Below are 22,173 nucleotides of genomic sequence, written 5' to 3' on the forward strand. Positions count from 1 at the left end.
GTTACAGCGATGGGTCATCCACGATTTCTCTGGGCAACCTGTCCGGTGTTTCACTACCCTCATCGTATTTTCTCCTTACATCAATTATAAGTCTATGCTCTTTTACTTTAGAACCATCTCCCCTTGCCCTAGCTTGTTCAGAACTGTTTTCTTTTATATAAATGGGAAACTGAAACTTCCTTAATCTTTAAACTCTTTATAACCAAAGTGGTCCACTAGTTACTAAGTACCCGAGTCCAGTGTTACTGAAGTATCCAGGATTTTTTTTTTAGATATGGCTGATTCTGTATCTCTTAAAAATAACCATCATTAGCAACAGTCTAGTACAAGTATTGCTAAATGGATGATACTTCTTCAGGGAAGTGGTTGTGCTAATGTGCATTCAAGTTAACTCTTTTCTGATTTTTTTTTAATAGGTTTTTACTGAAATATATATGATTCAGTATAAATCTCTTTACTGTCAAAACTATACTACTGTAAACATTGCAGAAAACAGTAATTTAATTTTGTCCCTGTTGCACAAAGCTATTAAACTACTTAAGAACTAATCTTTTTTTGCAATATCTTTTTCTTAAAAACTGGATGATCACACTGTGTAGACTTTAAGTGTCTCATTTCACAAAGGAGAGAACTTAAAAAACTGAAATTCAGGACTGAACTGTCTTAAATTCAGGACTTCCTCATTTATACTCTAAATGTTTAAGAAGACTGTAGTGAATTGCTATATTAACTTATAAATCTGGAGTCAAGCCTTCTCTCTTCTAAGCATCTACAGTTTCTGTCTACAGTAAAGTTTAGTACTCCTAAAAATTGGATTGTTTTACTTGGCAGTGTATTTTTAAATACAGATTAATATAAGCAGTTTTAAACCTTGCTTTGATCTCCACTTTGTTATCATTCAAATGAGCAGTGCAGTGAGTGGCATGTGTATACGTAGAACAAACTAGATTTTTTTGACAATTAGATTGATAGTGTTTTGATGCCATTCGAACCCTAATGACCCTCAAGTTCTGCAGTCTGAATATAACCATTTCGTTATACTTTCAGGTACTATGAAGCATTTCCTCCTCTTTCTGAAAAGCCAGTTTGCCTGCAGGAGATCATGACTGTATGGAATAAGTCCAAAGTATGCTCTTACTCTAGCTCCTCATCTTCATCCACCGTTCCACCAACTAGCACGGATACATCTCCAAAAGACTGCAATAGTGAAAGTGAAGTAACTAAAGATAGAAGTAATAAAGTATCTCCCACTGTACAGGAAAGAACCCAGCAGAAGAAAAGTAAAAATGAGAAAGAAAACAAGTTTAGTAACAACGCTGTTGAAGAGAAGCCCGTTTTGTACAAAAAGCAAGTCCGCCACAAGTCAGAGGGAAAGATGCGTCCTCGTTCCTGGTCATCTGGATCCAGTGAGGCTGGATCAAGTTCTAGTGGTAATCAAGGTGAATACAAGGCATCAATGAAATGTATTAAAGTAAGACACAAAACAAGAGAGGTTCGAAATAAAAAAGGGCGCAATGGGCAAAGCAGGCTTTCAGCGAAATGTGGTGAAAAGGCTGATAGGAAAGTCCACAGCGGAAGCAGTAGCAGCAGCAGCAGCGGGTCCATCAAACAGCTGTGCAAAAGAGGTAAAAGGCCATTAAAAGAAATTGGAAGAAAAGAAGCTGGTGGTAACGATGGAAAAGATTTGTATTTAGACAGCAGAAATGAAAAGGAATATAAAGAAGAACCCTTGTGGTATACTGAGCCGATTACAGAGTACTTTGTTCCTCTTAGCAGAAAAAGCAAGCTGGAGACTACATACCGCAACAGAGAAGATATATGTGGTGTAACATCAGAGGCTGTAGAAGAGTTGTCTGAATCAGTGCATGGTCTTTGTATTAGCAACAATAATATTCATAAAACATACCTCGCAGCAGGTACTTTCATCGATGGTCACTTTGTAGAAATGCCTGCGGTTATAAATGAGGATATTGACCTCGCTGGGACCTCAATATGTTCTCAACCAGAGGACGACAAATACTTAGATGATGTTCATCTCTCAGAACTAACACACTTCTATGAAGTGGATATTGATCAATCCATGTTGGATCCTGGTGCCTCAGATACGATGCAAGGGGAGAGTCGGATTTTAAATATGATTCGACAAAAGAGTAAAGAAAAAACTGATTTTGAGGCAGAATGTTGCATAGTGTTAGATGGAATGGAGTTGCAAGGGGAAAGTGCAATATGGACAGATTCAACCAGCTCTGTTGGTGCTGAAGGGTGGTTCTTGCAAGACCTTAGTAATTTAGCTCAATTTTGGGAGTGCTGTTCATCTTCTAGTTCTGGTGATGCAGATGGGGAAAGTTTTGGAGGAGATTCTCCAGTCAGATTCTCCCCCATCTTAGACAGCACAATGCTTAATTCACACATGCTTGCTGGCAATCAAGAGCTCTTTTCAGATATTAATGAAGGGTCTGGTATAAACTCTTGTTTTTCAGTGTTTGAAGTGCAATGCAGTAACTCTGTTTTACCATTTTCTTTTGAAACACTCAACTTAGGAAATGAAAATGCAGATTCTAGTAGCACTGCTAATATTCTTGGGAAAACACAGTCTAGATTGCTCATATGGACCAAAAATAGTGCCTTTGATGAAAATGAACACTGTTCCAATCTTTCAACAAGAACCTGTAGTCCATGGTCACACTCGGAAGAAACACGTTCAGACAATGAGACTTTAAATATTCCATATGAAGAAACCACGCAATTTAATGCAGAAGATATTAATTATGTAGTTCCTAGAGTGTCTTCAAGTTATGTAGATGAAGAAATTCTAGATTTTTTGCCAGAAGAAACTTGCCAGCAACAAGTTAGAACTTTAGGAGAAATGCCTGCTTTGATTTTCAAAAAAAAATCTAAGCTAGAATCTGTCTGTGGTATTCAGCTAGAACAAAAAGCAGAAAGTAAAGACTATGAAACTACACAAGGTTGTAGGGAAAGCAGTCCACATGGAGATGGCTACAGCTCAGGGGTTATTAAAGATATTTGGACAAATATGACAGACAGAAATTCTGCAGTGATGGTAGAAATAGAAGGAGTAGAAGATGAATTGTTTTCAGCTGATGTAAATAACTATTGCTGCTGTTTGGATACAGAAGGAAAAGTTGAAACCCTTCAGGAGCCAAATAAAGCAGTGCAGAGATCGGAGTATCATCTTTGGGAAGGTCAAAAGGAGAATTTAGAGAAGAGAGCCTTTGTCTCAAATGACTTATCAGAAGTAGATGGTGGTGACTATACTACACCATCAAAACCGTGGGATGTTAATCAGGATAAAGAAAACTCATTTATCCTTGGTGGTGTGTATGGGGAGCTAAAAACGTTTAACAGTGATGGTGAATGGGCAGTGGTGCCACCTAGTCACTCAAAAGGGAGCTTGTTACAATGTGCAGCTTCTGATGTAGTGACAATAGCTGGTACAGATGTTTTTATGACTCCAGGGAATAGTTTTGCCCCTGGTCATAGGCAATTATGGAGGCCATTTGTATCATTTGAACAGAACGAGCAATCAAAGAGTGGAGATAATGGATTAAATAAGGGGTTTTCTTTTATCTTCCATGAAGACTTACTGGGAGCTTGTGGTAACTTTCAAGTTGAAGAACCAGGGCTTGAATACTCATTCTCTTCCTTTGACCTGAACAATCCATTTTCACAAGTTCTTCATGTGGAGTGTTCGTTTGAGCCAGAAGGAATTGCATCTTTCAGCCCTAGTTTTAAACCTAAGTCAATTCTGTGCTCTGATTCAGACAGTGAAGTTTTACACCCTAGGATATGTGGTGTTGATCGAACGCAGTACAGGGCTATACGGATTTCTCCAAGGACTCACTTTCGCCCAATTTCTGCATCTGAACTTTCTCCAGGTGGTGGAAGTGAATCAGAATTTGAATCGGAAAAAGATGAGGGAAGTATGGCTGTCCCTTCTCAAGTAGATGTATTTGAGGATCCACAAGCAGATCTCAAACCTCTGGAAGAAGATGCAGAAAAAGAAGGGCATTATTATGGAAAATCAGAGCTTGAATCTGGAAAATTCCTTCCCAGATTAAAAAAGTCTGGAATGGAGAAGAGTGCACAAACATCATTGGATTCCCAAGAAGAGTCGTCTGGGATGTTGCCAGTAGGAAACCAAGATCCCTGTTTAGAATGCAGTATGAAAGAACCTGTAGATGGAAGGGCGGTGGAGAGCTCTAAAGTAAACTGCAGAATAGTGGAGCCACGTGAGGAGACTGGCAGGTTTTGCAGTTGTAAAGCAGGGTGCCATTTCCCCACGTATGAGGATAATCCTGTTTCTTCAGGAGAGCTTGAAGAGGTATGTGGATATATAAAATTATGGAATTTGCAGCTGGTAGCTGATAACCAACAAGATTTCATGTGACAGTTCAATTTAAGTGTTTGTAATTGTGTAATTCTTTAGATAAATACAGTTTTGTAGAAACACTGGAGGTTTCATCAGAACATAAGGAAAAGCTTTTTTTACTGTAAGGGTGACCTAGTGCTGGCACAGTTTGGTCAGGGTGGTTGTAGAGTCTCCATCCTTGGAGGTACTCAAAGGACATCTGGATGTGGTCCTGGGCAACCAGCTGTAGGTAGCCCAGCTCAAGAAGGGGAAGTTGGACACGATCTCCAGAGTTCCCTTTGACTCTCAGTCAGTCTGTGATTCTGTGAAAAATTTCCAGCATTATGATGTCATCTTGCGTACCCTTAGAAATACGTGCATGTGTACACTCATGTGACTTTAAAATCTGCTTATTGTAGGTTTTTAGGTTATCTTATTTACATATAATATGTTAAAACATGCATAAAGTTTTAGTACAGTGAGATATTGCTGATTTTAATTCAAAGTTATTTTAAAATATTGAAGAGGAAGATCTGAAGTCAGTCTTTGCAATATGAATTATAGTTACTTCCAAGTCGAAGAACTTGAATTAATGGTTGTAAACTTCAGGAGAGAAAGGTTTGTAGAAAGGCTTAATTGTCTGGAAATTAAAATATTCTTTTGTCAGCCTAGACACAAGAAGAAATAAAATGTGGATGCAAATATTAATCACTACTACAATACTGTAAGGAGGCTAACTATAACTACGGTGAAACTCAGTTTCCTTTCTGGTCATTGTAGCCTTAGGTTAAGTAATGATCAAAAGCAAAAATCCTTTCCAGCCCAAAATATTCAAGTTCTTCTGGCTGTGAGCTCCCTCTGCTCTTGAGAAGAAATATTGGACCAGCAAAATGAAGGTCCTGTTGCCGTCCTCTGGACACATTCAAAGATGGTGAGAGGGCTGGAAGGAATGTCCTGCGAAGAGCAGCTAAGGACTTTCAGCTTCTCTGGTTTGGAGGAAGGGAGGCTGAGGGGCAACCTCATTACTCTCTGCAGCTTCCTGAGGAGGGGCGGTGGAGAGGGAGGCACTGAGCTCTTGTATCAGGTGATAGAACATGTAGGAATGATTTAAAGAGGTGCCAGTGGAGGTTTCGAGTGGACATCAGGAAACATTTCTTTGCAAAGGGAGTGGTCAAACACTGGAGCAGGCTTCCAGCCCCAAGCCTGTTTGTGTCTTAAAGGTATTTGGACAATGCCCTTAACAACGTACTTTAGCTTTGGGCCGGCCCTGAAATGGTCATGAAATGGTCATTAGGTAATTGCTAAAGATCCCTTCCAACTGAAATATTCCATTCTGTTATGTTGTGCAGCCAGCCCAGTGATGTTGTGTGGACAGTTAAGTTGCATCTTGCATTTTCTTTTCCTCTTCAGCCTCCTCTTGCACATAGTCAGCACTTGCAGTATTTATCTGAGGATGTAACAGAAGAGTTGCACCCAGCTTGTGTTGTGTGATTGTGTACTCCTCAGTAGCAAGTTGAGACACTGTTTCATGTATGGGAAAGCTAACTTTTTTAGTAGACAAAATCAGAGTTCCATATTTGTTTCTCCTCTGCTTTAAATTAATTGCTATTGCAGTTTCTTTTCCTGGTGTCAGAAGGTTGATGTCTGCTGCTTGCACAAGAGAATAAAATTTGTGACTTTTCCAGGCCCTTTCTAGGCATCTTGGTTCCTGCTGCTCTGTTAACAGTGATGAAGGGGCTTAACATCTTTTCTGGAGTGTGGAGAGTTTCTGGTTTGTGAGGCCTTGCAAAAAGAGTCACCAAAAAAATTAATAAAGTTAGACTCTAAGTCAGAACAGATTCTGGAATTACCTTTTACCAGAAGTAAGCAGAATCCACTTCATCGTGCAGTAGGACGTAATGGATGAACAAGTGGTATAATACAGTTATTTGTGGTGGCAAGAGTTTAAATGTCCTTCCAGCCCTTTGCAGATCTCCTTTCTGGATGCTTGGTGCTTCATGAAGACATTTATTCTCATCTTTGCTTCAACCACTTTTCAAGAAAGGAATAAGTGCCTGGTATAAAGATAAGTTTACAGTGTTTGCATAGTTTATGGTACTTACAAGGATTGGAAAAAAAACTTGGTACTGAATAGTGCTCAGAAAGCTCTGATGTGTTATTTTCTCTTAAGTCCCTTGCTCAGGTCACATGATGTTATAGGGAGTTTCATAGCTCCAAAATTATAAGCCCCTAAGAATTACAAAGGGCCAACAACTGTCTCAGCAGTCTAGACTGAAATTTGGTTTACAATTAAGCTCTTCCTAGGGAGCTTGGTGAGCCCGATGACAACCTAAACTCAGGACTGGGTTAACTAGCCCTCTTGTATCTAGTGTATCTCGAGGATGTGCACACACTCTGGGCTTTTCTAAGAGCCATTAGTGTGCATCTGAAGATAACAGCTTTTTGGCTTGAGAAAATTTATCTAAATTTGTTATTGTAGTTAAGTTTGTCTGTAAAAGTAGTGGGGATTTTTAAGCATTACAAGAGCTTTAATGTGTTTCTTACAAAGTCAAACTCAGTCAGTTAAGATGATGACTGTTGTGTGAAGAAAGGGTGCAAATGTCATGCAAGTGTGTTTTCTGTGTGAACTTTTTTCAAGAGTGATACTATTTATTCTCATGAGCATTAAGCAAAATCAATATAAAATACCTAGAAATAGAATGGTTTAGGAGAAGGATTCTTGCTGGACACCCCACACATACATGTATGGGAAAAAGTTTTAAACTGAGCAGAGGCCATGGAATTGGCTAATTAGCGTAGATCATTATTTGCAAAAGGATATTTTTTTTTTTTTAATTAAACTTCTGTGTTTCCTTTTACTGACTTAGGGTAAAAATTAAAGTTATTTTTTAACTTGCTGTTACCAATCATAAAATTTGAGTTGTGTTCTGAGGTAGCTCCTACGTATACTTTCTACAAGGTGATTTTATAGCGACCTTCCAGAAAGGAGCTTACAAGAAAGCTGGAGAGGGACTGTTCATAAAGGCTTGTGGTGATAGGACAAGGGGGAACAGGTATAAAGTGGAGAGGGGCAGATTTAGATTAGAGATTAGGAAGAATTTCTTCACAATGAGAGTAGTGAGACACTGGAATAGGTTACCAAGGGAGGTTGTGGATGCCCCATCCCTGGAGGTTTTTAAGGCCAGGTTGGATGGGGCCTTCGGTAACCTGATACAGTGGGATGTCACTGTCCGTGGCAGAGTGGTTGGAACTAGATGATCTTTAAGGTCTCTTCCAACCCTAACTATTCTATGATTCTATATTCTTGCATAAATAGTGGAATGGAAATACTAATGTAGACCGCAGTGTAATAATAAAGCATCCTGTTTTACATAACATAAACTTGAATTGTACATGCTGTGCTAACGCATATATTTGAATATCTCCTATCTGTAAGACTGTAAGAGAATCTGGTTCAATTTCCTCCGTCTTACCCTTCTATATTAGAGCAGTTTTTTTAGTCTTGTAGCATGTTTTGCAGAGGAATTTGCTGTTAGCTCCTGCAGAAGTTCTTCAGCAGTGAATGATAATCTTACCTAACCTTAAGATTAAAAAAAGAAACAACTCCAAACAATATGCCCCACAACAAACCAAAACTGCCCACTGCCCCTAAACAACACAGAACCCCACAAGAAGTATTTGCTGAAATACAGTCCTTTTTCTTCAAAGTAAATGCTCTTGCCATTTAGCTGTGGCGTCATAGGTATGTACAGAATCTGGTCCAGCTAATGATGTCTGAATATAGTAGTGCTGAATCTCTATAATCAACAGATTTGATAAGGGCTCTGATCTAGTGGGTATGTCCTGAGAATTCTTCTACTATTGAGTCTTTGACATATCTGTGGGACTAAAGGGACTTGTAGGTTTTGTTGGGATCAGTACCAAACTTTTGAGGTCTGAACGTGCCTAGGACAGTGCTTTTGGGGATGAGGAAACTTTACTGGCAAAAACCTTAAATGTGTATGAATCTCATGACTGAATTGGCTTGTAAGATTTGGTGAGGTACTTTGCTTGAGTAGTGCAAGGGAAGTGTATAACTTCTTTAGGAAGGGCTGGCAGTACAGGAATGGAGGAGAGGTGCCCTGCATACGTTGCTGTTGAGGTCAGTAGTGTAGGACATAACCTACCACAAACCTAGGTGGTAAAAAGGAGGCAAAATTCAGAGGGTTCTGGTTTATGCCTTGAAAACAGGATAATCAAGTGGGAGAAACATTCAAGAGCACTTAGTTTTCCACATGCAAAGCAAAGTACTCCATTGTGAAGAGAGTAATTTGGGGACTCTCTGAGAAAGGATTAGTCCAGATGGTTCTTAGTTTGTGCTGTTCATGGCAGATGATAACGCCTACAAAGTCTCTGAGCTCTAACTTTCTAATTAATAGGACATTAATTTGCTGAGATTTTGAAGGGTGAAACTATCTTGTATGAGAGAACTTTGAGTTCACAATGATAGTATAAAAATCATGAGGAGCAAATAAGATCTAAAGTAAGCCAATAAAATAAAGATTTGGTACACCTGAAGGTCCTAGGGGTAAATCAGAAACAGGAAAATGATTGAATGATACTTCAGAGAGACAGAATTAATAGCTTAGAGAGCAATGAAAAAATAAAAAGTTATTGTTTAGTGTGGTTTTTGTTATTGTTTGAATTGATGGTGAAAAGACAATCAGCCAAATTACTAGCACTGATAAATTACACTGTTCAGCTACTCATAGGAATAATCAGCTTAATATCATGAGGAGCAGCAACTAATTTGAAAAAAGCCTAGTAGAATACTTGTTTGAGAACACACAGAAGATAAAAAACATATAAAAGGCAAACACATTTTCATCTTTTTAAAGAGGGAAGTGAAGCCTGGGGTATTACCAATGACTCTTTCAAATTCCCTGAAGAAATATTTTAAATTGTAAATGGCATGGATGCGAGAGAAACTGAGAAAGTTTCTAAGTATTGGTTTGGCAAAAAGATTGTACTCTCAAAGTCACAGTTAGGGGCTTACTAGAGGGCAAGGGAGATGAGAAACTTGAAGAACCCACGAGTTCTGCCACATTCATAGTTAACAGGAGATGAGGAAGAAACTGTGCTTGTCCTGTAGGTTCTGGTAAAACTCAAAGGAAGTGGAGGCAATGGCTTTAAATCACAGCAAGGGAAATGGAAGAAAAAAGGATTCCAAACAGAAAATGAGCTTGTTGTAATGCTCAACCATTTTGCAGGAAGCAGTGGAAATTCTGTCTTGAAAAGAGTTAGACTGTAGGAATAGTACATTGTAGTTGATTCCGGCTTTGTGCTAGAGTAGAGACTAGCTTCCCTTACACATATATTTTCAGAGAAATTTGGGAATTGGGTGACTGCCAAATGGGTCTTAAGAATATAAAGTCTAGACTTGGTTCCCTTTGTTCATTTGTGACCAGCTTCTTGAGCCAGTTGTTTCTTCCCTGGGTAGCTCATAGACTAAATTAGGATCTGATCTTTTGCAGTGGGACTCAATGGGTTCTTTGCTGCTTTGACTTTTAATTATTCATGTGTTTCTTCTACTCTTTATGATAGTAAGGGATTGCAGAAAAGGTTCAAGGAAATTTATACTTGCAGGTTAGTATGACTTCTACTTTTTCTGTGGTTGGCTATGAATCTGTCAGTCATAACCCTTCGAGTACTGGCCAGATCATAATGAAGCTTTAGGGCTTATCATGTTCAGATTCTGCAAAACTCTTGTAACTGCCTTGATTCGTGTCAGCATGCATTCTGAAAGAGTAGAAATATTTGTTGGTGGCATTTTCAAATTAATATCCAAAGCGCAAATAGTCTGTCCTGAAAGGCATATAAATTTAGATGAAAAACAATAGCTGTTTAAATGGGTAGCTGGGAAATCTAATAAAACTTTCATAAAATATGGTAAGTGCCCTTTTTTTAAAAGCTTCAGGCAAATAGACCTTAAAACTGTAGACCCCAGATCTGAAGAGATGTTTTGCATAATTTTTGCTTGAAGAATGAAGTTACAACCAATGTGACTTTTCTAACTAGCAAATGAGTAATCTGCCATATGAACTTGCCTTGGACCTTTGTCTGTAACTTTATGGCAAAGCTTGTGATGAAAGCAATTAAATAATGAAAAGTGATTGCTACCTCTACTAAATTGTTAGTTAAGAAACAGCAAAAAAACCCCAACAAACTACTGTTTCCTCTATGCAGATGGTCGATAAAATATGATTTAAGTTAAGCACATCCTATACCAGTTCTTGGTAGAGAAAAAAAAAGCATTGCATATTCATAAATGCTCTTTTATGAAATATGTCTCAGGTTGCAAAATAATGCTATGTGTTATTTTCTGCCAAGAAGAAAGAATAAAGGAATTTCCTAATGAAAGTTACCAAACAGTTACCTGAGGAGAAATATTGTTTATAGAAAAGTATAAACAAAACCAGATATTCTGAGTTGTTTTTTTTTTAATCAGCATAAGCTCCCCTTTTTAATACATCTGTATACATAAGGAGAAGGGGAAGGAATCCCTCCCCCTGTCTCCTCAAGATTTCTCCTACCTTTTGTTCCTTGGCTTTTCAATCAGCATATTTATCATTCAGATAATGAAACCACATATTGCAAATGTGACAGTACCGGTATCGCTTTATCATATGATTGGGTCCTTTTCCTTGAAATCTGCTTTTATAGTTCTGGACCTGGTCGTTTCCAGTCTCGGTAGTTGTTGTTTTCTCACCTGCCTGAATGCCCCTGTCAAAGATATTCCTTAGAGTTGGCTCAGAATCCTGTCACACAGAAACCACAGTTAAATTTCAGCTCTATTGGCAAACCAGCAGTACCACTGCAATAGGCTGCTTATCAGGCACCCTACCAGTCACAGCTGGAAATATCATTGTTGGGTCCATCTCTTGCTCTTGTGAGTGTAGAACACAAGCAAAAGGAGCCAGAGAATAAAATGCTTCTCCCAGGCAGTTGTTGGGACAGGCCCAGCTCTGCAGTCCAAAGTGTGTTCATCAGAGCAGTTTGTCCTTTTCCCCAGATCAACATAATGAGATATTCTGCTGCGTACTCACATTACAGATGCATAAGCTGCCGTATTGCTGCCCATAGCAGTCTTGCAAAGAAAGCAGCAATATAGGAAAGCTGTGAAGGACAGTAGTTTTCCTTGGCTCCTTTATTTCAAGTATGTGTGTGTGGGGCAGAGGCAAGGAAAAGGTCTCATTGGCTGTAGGAAATGGCATTCATGGTGCAGGAAACCCCTTTCACTTGTCTGCTTGTTTTCTCTTTTATTCAGTTGTATCCTTAAAGCACTGAATTGCACCGTTTAAAATGGTCGTTATCCACTTAAGCTCACAAAATTTCTCCATTTTAGCTGCTGCATTCCAGCTAAATTACAGAGTTGTTTCACTGTAATTTGATCTTTGAAGCAGCACTAGATATTTTTAGTTGAAAAAAAAAAAAAATTGTGTTTATTCCCTTAGAAAGTATCTGTACTGATGTTTGCAAAGAACTTCTGTGTACCAGAGGCTTTGTTTGAAATTTTGGATGAAAGACCTAAACGGACAGCCCTGCTGCTTTATGCAGTTCTTAGGAAGGTTCCATTGAGAAAACAGACATGAAATTGTGGAAGGAACAAATGTGAGCTAGATGCCCAAGATAGACACGAAATCTTATAAATAAGTTTTGAAACCATTTTACTCTTTCAAACTCTTATACAAACAATAGCAAACATTAACATTGTTTCTTTTCTGCTGTAGGCTTAACTCTCCATAGGAGAGGGAGGAGGAGGAGGAAGATAATGGGGGACAGGAGGAGATTGGAAGTTTAGTTTCTGCATGTAACTATACAGTTCTGACCCGAATATACTGAAAGCTCATAAAGGCTTGTGGTTGAAATCAGCCAGGACTTGGGGTAGGAGAATCTGGCGTAACGATAACATTACAGTAATCTTTGTACTTGTGAATGCTGAAAGTACTCAAGTGATTTTTACATGGCCTCAACCAGAGGCCCTTTAGGGAAGCCTCGGTTACCATATGTTTAGCTGTAGAAACAAAAGAAAAATCTGTCAGTCTTCTCTCAGACCTGCAGCAACAGCATTGCAGTTCGATTTGCCTTCTTGTCTTTGAGCTCTACTTTAGTCTTAAGTAAATTAAACATGAATAGTTTCAGAGAGGAAGGATTTCCACTTGGAATTCCCAGTACTAGTACCATTGAGAGTAATAGCTATTTAGATGGGCGGCTAAAAATTTAATAGAACTGTTCATAGAACACTGGAAGCGTGTGTGAGTGTGTGTGAGAGAGAAGGAGGAGGCATAAGTTCAAAATGCCATTTTAAAAGGGAAAGAATGCCAGCAAAGTAAGGTAGAGTCATGGAATTTTTCTGGAGTTGGTGTTTCATATTTGCTAATTAGGAGTATTTCTGTAACTCACTTAATTTTCATAATGACAGACTCTGTAATTATAGCAAACATATAAGCAACTATAGGAAAATTTGGTTTTCTTCAGCGAGTGTATAAAATGGGTATCAGCTTGTGACCTCATCACCTCCCAAACAAAACTCCCACATGGATTTAGTATGGATAGCTGGTCTTTCAGTGTCTGGTCTTTTGCTTTATGCATCTGCCCTTGTGGCATAGAAAGGAACACAAGTTACTCCAGAAGGATCATCGTAGGGGCAAAAGGGGCAGATCTGAGCTCACGCTGAAGTCTTGCTGGGCTACTGTATGGAGCTAGAAGATGTGTCACTGGCTTTCTCCTAAGTGTTCTGGTGTTGAGGTGGAGATGGAAGGACTCGGGCTCTGGGGCAGCCTGCAGCCAGCATCAGTTCAGTCATCAAGTGATCCTGAAGCAGATCCGTAGGCTCTGATGGTGACTTAACCCAGGAAGCAAGACTATAGCTTGTTACACCCCACCAGGCTCAAGCTGGCTTTGTTTGTGACCTGGTATTGTGTATCTATCTTATGACATTTGTAGACGTGACACCGCCAGCGTGGGAAATGGGAAGTTAATAAAGCACCATGCCTGTGAGTTTAGATGCCTCTATCTATAGTCAATAGCAGTGAGGCTTCAATGACTGAATTTAGTTGTAAAGGCATGTATTTCTTACCAAGTCTTGCTTCAAATACCCTTGGGCTTGATTTTTTTCCTTCTTTTAAAACTTAAGCTTTTAAAGAACTTCTTTCCCCAGAGTTGGGGTTTGAGATTTTGCACGGGGATTCCAAAAGGAGTGTCCCTTGGTATTAAAAGAGGAAACCATCATGGGCAGTTTTGCTATTTACTGTAGCAGAATGTCACGGGGAGAAACGTTTAATCTGGCACATGCTTCTGAACGAGCACTCCTGAGTTGTTCGTTTGATTTGAGAGGGACTTCTCTTTATTAAGTAATAAGCATTTGTAATTCAGGTTCTATCCATTTGCAGTTCTACAGTAGCTTAAGGAGGAGTGAAAGGAGATTGGGCAATTTTCCACGCCTAAATGTTTCTGTTTTACAGAGGAGGAAGCTGGATAGAAAGCGTTGAAGCCCATGTGTTACTGTTTGTAGTAGCTAGTTGGGTCACAGTTTGATTTCGGGTCATTCTTATATCTCTAAGGGATGTTACAAGCTGGCATCACCTTTTGAAGGTTAAGGGGGTTTCCACAGCTGCAGTTATAAAGCTGTGGACATGTCTGTTGTGATAAGCCTTTGTTATGTTAGCCACATCCATCAGTTTCATAAGGAAAAGACTATGATAAACTTAAATTAGCATTAAAATATGGGGGCAGGAGAGTACTCTAGGTGTTTTTAGTGAGTACATTAAAATTAATTTTAGCATCAAGACAATCATTTTCATAATCAGTTTTCCCTTATATTGACACATTAGTTCTCTGGTTTAATTTTACATTGTCCCATTAATGGTAATGGTACTACTTTAAACATCAAATTTTGCTGCTTCTTCTTTGCTTTCTTTTCATTGTGTTTTACACTGAACTGTTTGTCGTGGTGACTAATGCTGTTTCATTGTATTTGCATCTCTTGGGTAGCTCTCTGTTCTCTCCTGTTTTGTACTTAGATTATTCAGAGCAGGGCTGGGATTCATCTTTTTGTTCTGGATTTGTGCAACTTATATTGACAAAGTATGAGCCCCTATGTGGAGTTTATATTGATTATAAGTTCAGATAATGGGTGTTCTGGTCTAGTTTGACAGTCTTTTCCCATTAGTATTAGAATTTGAACAATGTGACCTAGCAAATTGGTTGTAATACCCAAGTTTCCTCCTTTATGTGTAAGTATATTTTTTATGGCATAATGAAGTGTGATTATTGTCTAAACGGTTTCTATATTGAATACTGATCTGCAGAGGATGAGTGGCAGCCAGGAAAAGCAATGCTGGTGGGAAAAGGCGCTCTATTCTCCCCTTTTTCCAGCATCACAGTGTGAAGGTAAGAAACGATGCCTGTTTGAACCAACTTGTTCTTTCACCTTTGTTAGAACAAAATGCACTTTCTTACGGAATGGAATTGTTGCAGATGAGTTGGAACTTCTGTCTGTATTTTAAAAAAAAAGCAGTAAACTTCCATCAGAAACTCTCTTCTTTGAGAGAGGACAGGGATTCTTCAGTTGCATTTGTGCTAAATCTCGAAGTGTGCTTCTAAGTAGTTTTAAAATTAAATTACTTTTAAAATTTACTTAATTACAAAGCCTGGAATTAATCTCTGACTCTGAGAATACTTTGTTGCATTTTTTAATTTGTTTCAGCCTGAGTAATACTTAGTAGGTAGCTCATTTTATAAGAATGTGAAAATATTATAATTGCATTTTATGGGTTCGCATAAATAACAGGCCAGTTGTTCAGTGAATGTGTGGAATTCCTCTGAAGCTGGGAAGGAGAGGGATTTCCTTTTTGACCACTCCCTTCACAGTGACAATTTAGAAATTCTTTTGTCCCACACAGAGTAGGCAGGCTGCTCTCAGGCAGAAGCAGGTGTGCTTCCAACACTGTTGCCTCCAAAGAATTCATAGCATCCGACAGCTGGCCCAAGCCCTGTTTTTGTGGGTAGGCAAGAATCCAGACAGCTGTTTTGGGGTTTTTTGCCTACATGCGAAGTTACCTTTTCTGGGAAGAAGGCAGGAAGCTGTACAAGAATGTTCTGTACACCAAACTGACAGCCTGTCTGATGCTTCCTGTTGGTTGAGGCTCAGTGCAAGAAACTTTTGATAATCTGTAAGTAGATTAACCAGTCATGATTACTGAACTATTTTCTAAAGTGCAAGCAACTAAACTATGTTCTTTGTGCCCAAATGCCCTTATTTTGGTGTTCAGGACAGCTTGGGTTACTTTCAAGAACATCTTAAATTACTTTGCTCCCAGCTGTAGAATTAAATTTGCACAGTGAGAGAGAATAGATGATTCCTGCAGAACTTTGATTTGCCTCCTGGACTGGTAGCAGAACCTCCTATTATTAGAAAAATAATCAGTATATACAAAGTAAAGATATTTAGTGTCCTTCTGTAAAGTTGTGGGGTTATTATTGGTCTAATAGCAATTGCGTGGAGACACTCTTGAGTATGCATTTTACAGAGTATTCATTGAATACTCTGTGTCATCTTCTTGCTGACATCTGCTGGCAAACCAGCATAACTCTGCAAGTCTTTCATGGAAGATAGAATATTCAGTATAAAATACTGTCAAGTCCAGAAGTTGCGTGATACAGTGGCAGAGTTTCTGTGAAGTAGAATAGTTCCAGGATTTCCTTTTAGTGTAAAGTTTAACAAAACCAGAGCTTTATCCTCAGAGCTAACATGATTCATTCACAAGTCGTCACTTGTATCCATTTTTCTGAATTGATTTTTTTTATATATGTTTATTGATGCATGTGATCTATGTATGTGATGCATGTATCTATATGCTACATGTTGATATTCTGTATAGAAACTTCGTCTGCTAAGCCAAAACCACAACCATTCACGTCAACTTTTTTTGAGCTTCAGTCAGGATCAGGCTGATGTTGCAGTATATTTTGTGTGGGTGTAGAAATACAAATTATCTAAAATGCCATGCAGTATCAGAATTGAAAAGTGTACTGAAGCATTTAGAATTAAAAAAGTAATTCTTGCTTTTTGTACCTTACTATTTTAGATGTTTTCATGAACTAAGTAGCTTCTGGTTTTTTTATTATTTGGTCATCCAGGTAAGATTTGATGAAGCTTCTCAGGTATTATGCTTATCTCTTTAAGGATGTCAAACTACAAAATCCCCCACGAGCACAGTTTACATGGCTTAACTGGGAATTTCAAGAATATTTCTCTAGATGCTTTCATTTTGACTAAATGTAAATAACAGCATTCTTCAATTCTGTTTTTTCTTCCCTTTTCCTCTGATCTTCCCCCCCAAACAATGTAAGAGTGTTATACAAATGCCAAGGGAGAGAATGATGTAGGAGGTGTAAAGGAAATATCCAATGATGGTGAACATCTTTTAGATTTTAATATGGTAAGTGTGTTACTGGAGGGGAAGGGAGGTTTTTTGTTTATTTGATAAGGGTGTGTTACTACATCTTTCCTTTTACCAGAGTTTTCATTCTGGCCTGAAATGAAATTCCTTTGTAACCCTTCAAAAGCTTTTCTTTCCTGACTTTGTTTTTTAATCTTCTCTGCATCTTGAGCATTCTTCTGAACGTTCCTCTTGTACCTTGGGGAGTACAGGGCTTTATGCAACCAGTTGTACTTCTGGTAGTTAAGCAAATTCAGTTTCCTTTGAGAACATTTGGCTTTTGCTTGTTGCCTGTGTTAAACATGAGTTTTCTTTTCCTCGGCTTCTAATGTCAGTAAGCGTAGAGTGGGCTGGTGTGCACTGTGAAGGCAGAAAAGAACATTCACTACAGGCAAAAACATAATGTGTGCTGAATTCTGTCCTGCTTACAAGCAACAATCTGATCTTGTGCTGTAGGGAAGATTTGCATGTACACATGCACTAAAAGGTGCACTTTTCAGCCAGTGATAGCACTTAACATTTACACTGTGACATGCTTGCTATTGGTTTACTGATTCAACTGAAAATAAATGGGTTTTGCTTGAAGCTCAGTCAGATCTGTGCCATGTTTTTATGATATTTAATATTTAGTACCAAATTTTGGAGAGAACTTAAACAGTAATTTTCTAACATGAGCTGTGATAATGATGTGTTCTAACTAAGTTAACTTTTAATTCTCTTGCCATTTTGTGCAAATCCCAAGAATAAGAAATAGAAAAAGTAATAATAGCCCCACTTTTTTCCCTGCTGCCCTGCAGTCCTTTCTACATAGTGGACTCAGTCAGGAAAGAAGGTGACTTGCCTTGTAACCATGACATTTCTCTTGAACAACTACAAAACTACGTAACCTCCTAGCTCAGAAAAAAACCCAAGCATGTTCTGTGTTGTTCCCCATCAACACTGTCAGTTTAAATCCTTAGGTTTCTTCTGTTTATGAAGCAAGATGTGCAGATGATATAAATGCTGAGGCAAAACCAAATGGCTTCAGGAAGAAGATCTACTCCAGTGATAGCTCCAGCTCTGAAGACACAGCCTCAGAAGGTGGAAGTGAATGGGCTGATCCGTGTGAGGAAGAGCTTTTTTCTCGAACTCAACTGTAAAAACTCCAGAGTAGAACAGATGGTTTGAAAGTAACATGAGATGGAAAACTATGCTTGAGGGTCTGTAGCTCTAAAACAACAACTTGAGTTTCCACTTCAGTTAATGGATTCAGATGTGTATTTATCTTTCTCTTCTTGCTTATTTTATAGATGAGGACACAGCTGTCCTATTGAAGATTTTTTTTTTCCAAAAAAAAACTGTTAAAACTCTTGGCTATTCGAACTAGACTAGATTGTGTTGTCAAATCAAGAATGGATGTGCATGTGCTTGTCTTAGTAGTACCACTGCTTTTTTGCATCTTAATTGCAGTTATTTTCATTCGTAGCTGTAGCTCTACCACTATTACTCTCTTCTTAGCATCGCAGTGTCTGCAGCTACTTCTGCTATTCAGACTTCAGCTTTCTGCACATTAGGCGTTGTTCTTTAAGAACTGGGAGATAAATACTTAACACTGTAATCTATCAGTGCCTTTCTGAACGCAGGAGAAAAGCATGAATGACTTGTCCAGTCTTCATTCAGTAAATCTCATAACTTTGAAGTAGGAACAACAGGGTTGTGATTTAGAGACTTACAGAAACTGTGTTTTCTATCCTATGATCCCCCCCTCCCACAAACCAACACTGCGGATACCATGGTTTGTATTTTTGCTAACTGGAGAAGCCAAGGATTTTTTGTAGGCGTGGAGGCAATGTGGGGTATTTTTTCCTTTTTTCTTTTTTTTTTTGTCCTTTTTAGCAACTTGCCAGTGTGGGGCAGAAGTTGAAAAAGTAACACCAAAAAATAATAAACCACTGGGGTGATGTGTGGATTGTTGTGAATTTTTTAATGAGAATGTTGTCTTGTTGCAGATGATGGCACTCATGTAACCTGCAAAAGCATTCTGTACTGAACTTGAGCCTGAATGACTGAAACTATCTAAAATGCTCAGTGTTCAGTGTTTTAAATGCAAAGGGTCAGTGCTTCACTTGAAAGAAATCCTGTGGCTGCTGCAGTTAGCTGCTGTTGTGGCTGTAATTTAGTAAATCTCGTAGTACATTTTGTGTTCCTGAGAGAATGTGTGGGGCAAGCTATGTGTGTGGTGGGTGGGGGTAGGGAAGGTGATGACTTACGACATACACGTGTGATTGCAGTAGTGATTGTTGCTTTATGTGACTTGCTTTTCAATTTTCTTTTGTTAACTTAGAAAGTCAATACATTGTCAAGTTGCATCTGTACAAGACTATCAACTCCTTGTGCTTTTAACACATTATGCAAAATGTATAAGCCAGGACGAGCAATATTTGCAAAACTAAACATTCTAAGTTTTTACCAACTCATAGTTTAAAAACCAACAACAACTAACTAGTCTATACAATAGCAGCATGTCTATAACATCAGGAAGTGCAGAAAGTCCAATAGTGACTTGAAAAGCTTAACCATTAATTTTGACAGGCAATAAACCTCATGAGAACTATAGGTGTTTGAAATGTGAGCTGAACTGCCTTTGAAATATGTTCTGTGCTAGAAAGGTTTTCTCTAGTAACTAGGTTTTGTTGCCTTTATTCAATTGATAATGTAAAAATTTAAAGACGTGGCTGAAAAAAAACATGCCATTCTTTGGCAACGCTTTTGTTGAGATCCTTACTTAAAATTGGCTTGGTTTGTCCTTACCCGGGGACTGACTTTTGGTCCTCCTCTTAGGCTATGTTTTAGGGTTTGTATTCATACAACAGATCTTTTGACACTTTACAGTTTCTTTTCTTAATTTATTTGCAGACTTTGGATAGATTTTTATATATTTTACTTCTGGAGCTTCCTTGAGAGGTTGTTCAGCACCTGCACTGAGAACTAGTTAACTGTAACACGAAAGTCAAAAAGAATTTCACACACACATTCTTCAAATCACTACAGTGAGAATGGAATAGAACTTCATTGGAGAACAAGAAACGACCAAATGGACATATTTCAAACACAAACTTCAGCTCAGTTAAATTTGGCTAGAGCTGCTTCTTTGGTAAGAAAGGGCTCAAAAGTAACAAAGGTGTTGCTTATAGTTACATTGATGCATGTAATAATTCCAGCACCTTTGGGGAAAATAAAATGGTATCTTGAGCTTGGGCAATAACAAATTGTCTTTATTTGTTTTCATAGTTTAATGGCTAAAGCTCTGAAGCTTTAAATGAGAGCTGAAGTGTGGTTTTTAGTTTTACTGTATGGATAGAAACACACACAACAACAAAAACAACAACAAAACAAAAGCATTAAACGTTGGCATACGCTGAACCGCACTGTGGTATGAAGCGCATTGCATATCCATAGCACTGAAGTATCAGTTTTCCATTCCTGGGCTGAACTTTGTTTCTACTTTTTGCTTCAAGTGGTTGTATTGTTCTGATTTCACGTACACCAGAGTAACTGATTTTGTTTTCTTGTGGAGTTACTTAACACCAAATAAAAATATAAAAGGACAGTTGGGTGGTGCGTGTGTGTGTGTTCACTTTCTTTGGCTAACGTATATGACTTAGATACAGCATGGCAGATAAGCTTGAAACACTCTGAAGAGAAAGCAGGAAGTATTTGAGAGTCCTTTCCATTGCCAGAATTTTTAAATCCATTTTTTCTTCTTTTTCAGTACAATGCAGGCAAATGTAATGTGTGCTGTATGTTCTTCAGAAAAAAGGACAAGCTAACAATAATCTTGGTCCCCACTTCAACTATTTCTGTAGGAAATGTCATAATCTCATTCCAAAAATTAATCTGCAGTGACAACTTCATGTCTAGAGAACAGGAGACCTCTTACCAAAAAAAAATAAAATTAAACCCCAGGCAAACCCTGGCCATCTCTCCTGTATCGGTCAATGAATTTTTATGTAGTACAGGATCTGAAATAGCAGACCTTATCCCTGCTTTCAGCTTGTGCTCAGCTGTCAAATGGACAGTTTCTCATTTCTACTTTTAGGAAAAACTGCACCTGACAAGAAAATGCATACAGCTTCCTCCATGGCTGGACCTCTTTTTACAAAAAGGTGAAAAAAGAGACCCTCAGTTTTTAACAGCCAACAGTCACCTCTGTGTGGACATGCATGATGTTGTAAGTTTGCAGCCAGAGTGATGGGATTCTGTGCGGAATGATTGTCACTCCCTTGGATCCTGAGTGCAATGAAAGCAACGCATAAAAACAGATGTGGGAAATAATGGAAAATAATTGTTCTGTAAGGTCCTTGGATTGAAGCATACTTTAAACTTAGTAGCCAAAACTTTAAAAGGCATTGATTATTTTAAATAGTTTCATAAATAGAGCAGGAGGAGTGTTCTCAGTGTGTTTATAGAAGATGCTTGATAAAATAATTACATTTCATCAGACAGGCCTTTCAGCTGTTCTATCTCAATCATTAACTTCACATATCCTAAACAATTAGCTTCCACTGTAAACAATGCTTCTATCATGCAAAAAAACCCAAACAAACAAAAAAAACCCACTGCACAGCCCATGGCAGCAGTTCACTGTGTCAGGTGTAAGGCAGGCTTCAAGTGCCTGTCAGACTGACTTCAAGGGAATGCTGTCCGCGGGGAAAGGTACTGCAGCTCCTGGAGAGCCAGGCTTCCCACTATTCCTTGACAGTAACTCATTCTTTTCCTGCCAGGGCCAGCATGTTTAAGCATTATTGCCAATGAATTTGTCCTATACCTTTCACATACAGCATCTCACATGATTTTCTTTTATGACCTGCGAAACCAGTACCAACAAGACTCCAGAGGTTTGGGACAGATGAAACCTTACTGACATATTTCAGCTTCCTACAGTGTGATCCCTTCTCCATTGTTCAAGTTGCTCTAAAAATTTATTATGATATGCAAGTGCTTATAAATTTTATAAGCTATCTCTATGCTCCAATGATGATAATGGGATTGAAAAGAAAAACAGAGTTGGCAGTGTCCTAGCCAAGAAAAACTGACAGGGTGGCAAAACACTGCTCTACTTATCAGCGTGTATAGCTTCACCTCTAACAACCTCAACAAGGACAGAGACCAAGATGTGAGACTTTGTGCGTGCTGCCTTCTCCTCCGTGACAGCCTTCCTGTAGGGTGAGCGCTTCTGGAAGAACTGTATCTGTTGTTGTAATACATTTGCAACTGGGGAACAGTTAATTCAACAGCAGGAGGAGGTGCAAAAGCAGTAGCAAGTCTGTCTTTCCCTGTCAC

At 38.6% G+C, this 22,173-nt stretch overlaps 1 protein-coding gene across 5 annotated transcripts in view; it reads left to right on the forward strand.

Annotated features, from left to right (window-relative positions):
* KIAA0232 (KIAA0232 ortholog) overlaps positions 1-20,440 on the forward strand; it is a 70,776-nt gene extending 50,336 nt beyond the window's left edge. For 3 of the 5 annotated variants that reach the window (XM_069856360.1, XM_069856363.1, XM_069856364.1), the window contains 5 exons: positions 1,048-4,342; positions 14,719-14,800; positions 16,763-16,851; positions 17,811-17,955; positions 18,840-20,440. In XM_069856360.1, the coding sequence (XP_069712461.1) occupies positions 1,048-4,342; positions 14,719-14,800; positions 16,763-16,851; positions 17,811-17,955; positions 18,840-18,880 (3,652 nt within the window). In that variant the 3' untranslated portion in view covers positions 18,881-20,440. Of the gene's footprint in view, positions 1-1,047; positions 4,343-14,718; positions 14,801-16,762; positions 16,852-17,810; positions 17,963-18,839 lie in introns of those variants that run through there. The other 2 variants (XM_069856361.1, XM_069856362.1) reach the window with 2 other exon arrangements.
* Positions 20,441-22,173: the final 1,733 nt, after the last annotated feature.

This window comes from Phaenicophaeus curvirostris, chromosome 4 (genome assembly GCF_032191515.1).
Source record: "Phaenicophaeus curvirostris isolate KB17595 chromosome 4, BPBGC_Pcur_1.0, whole genome shotgun sequence".
In the NCBI taxonomy this organism is placed as follows: domain Eukaryota; kingdom Metazoa; phylum Chordata; class Aves; order Cuculiformes; family Cuculidae; genus Phaenicophaeus; species Phaenicophaeus curvirostris.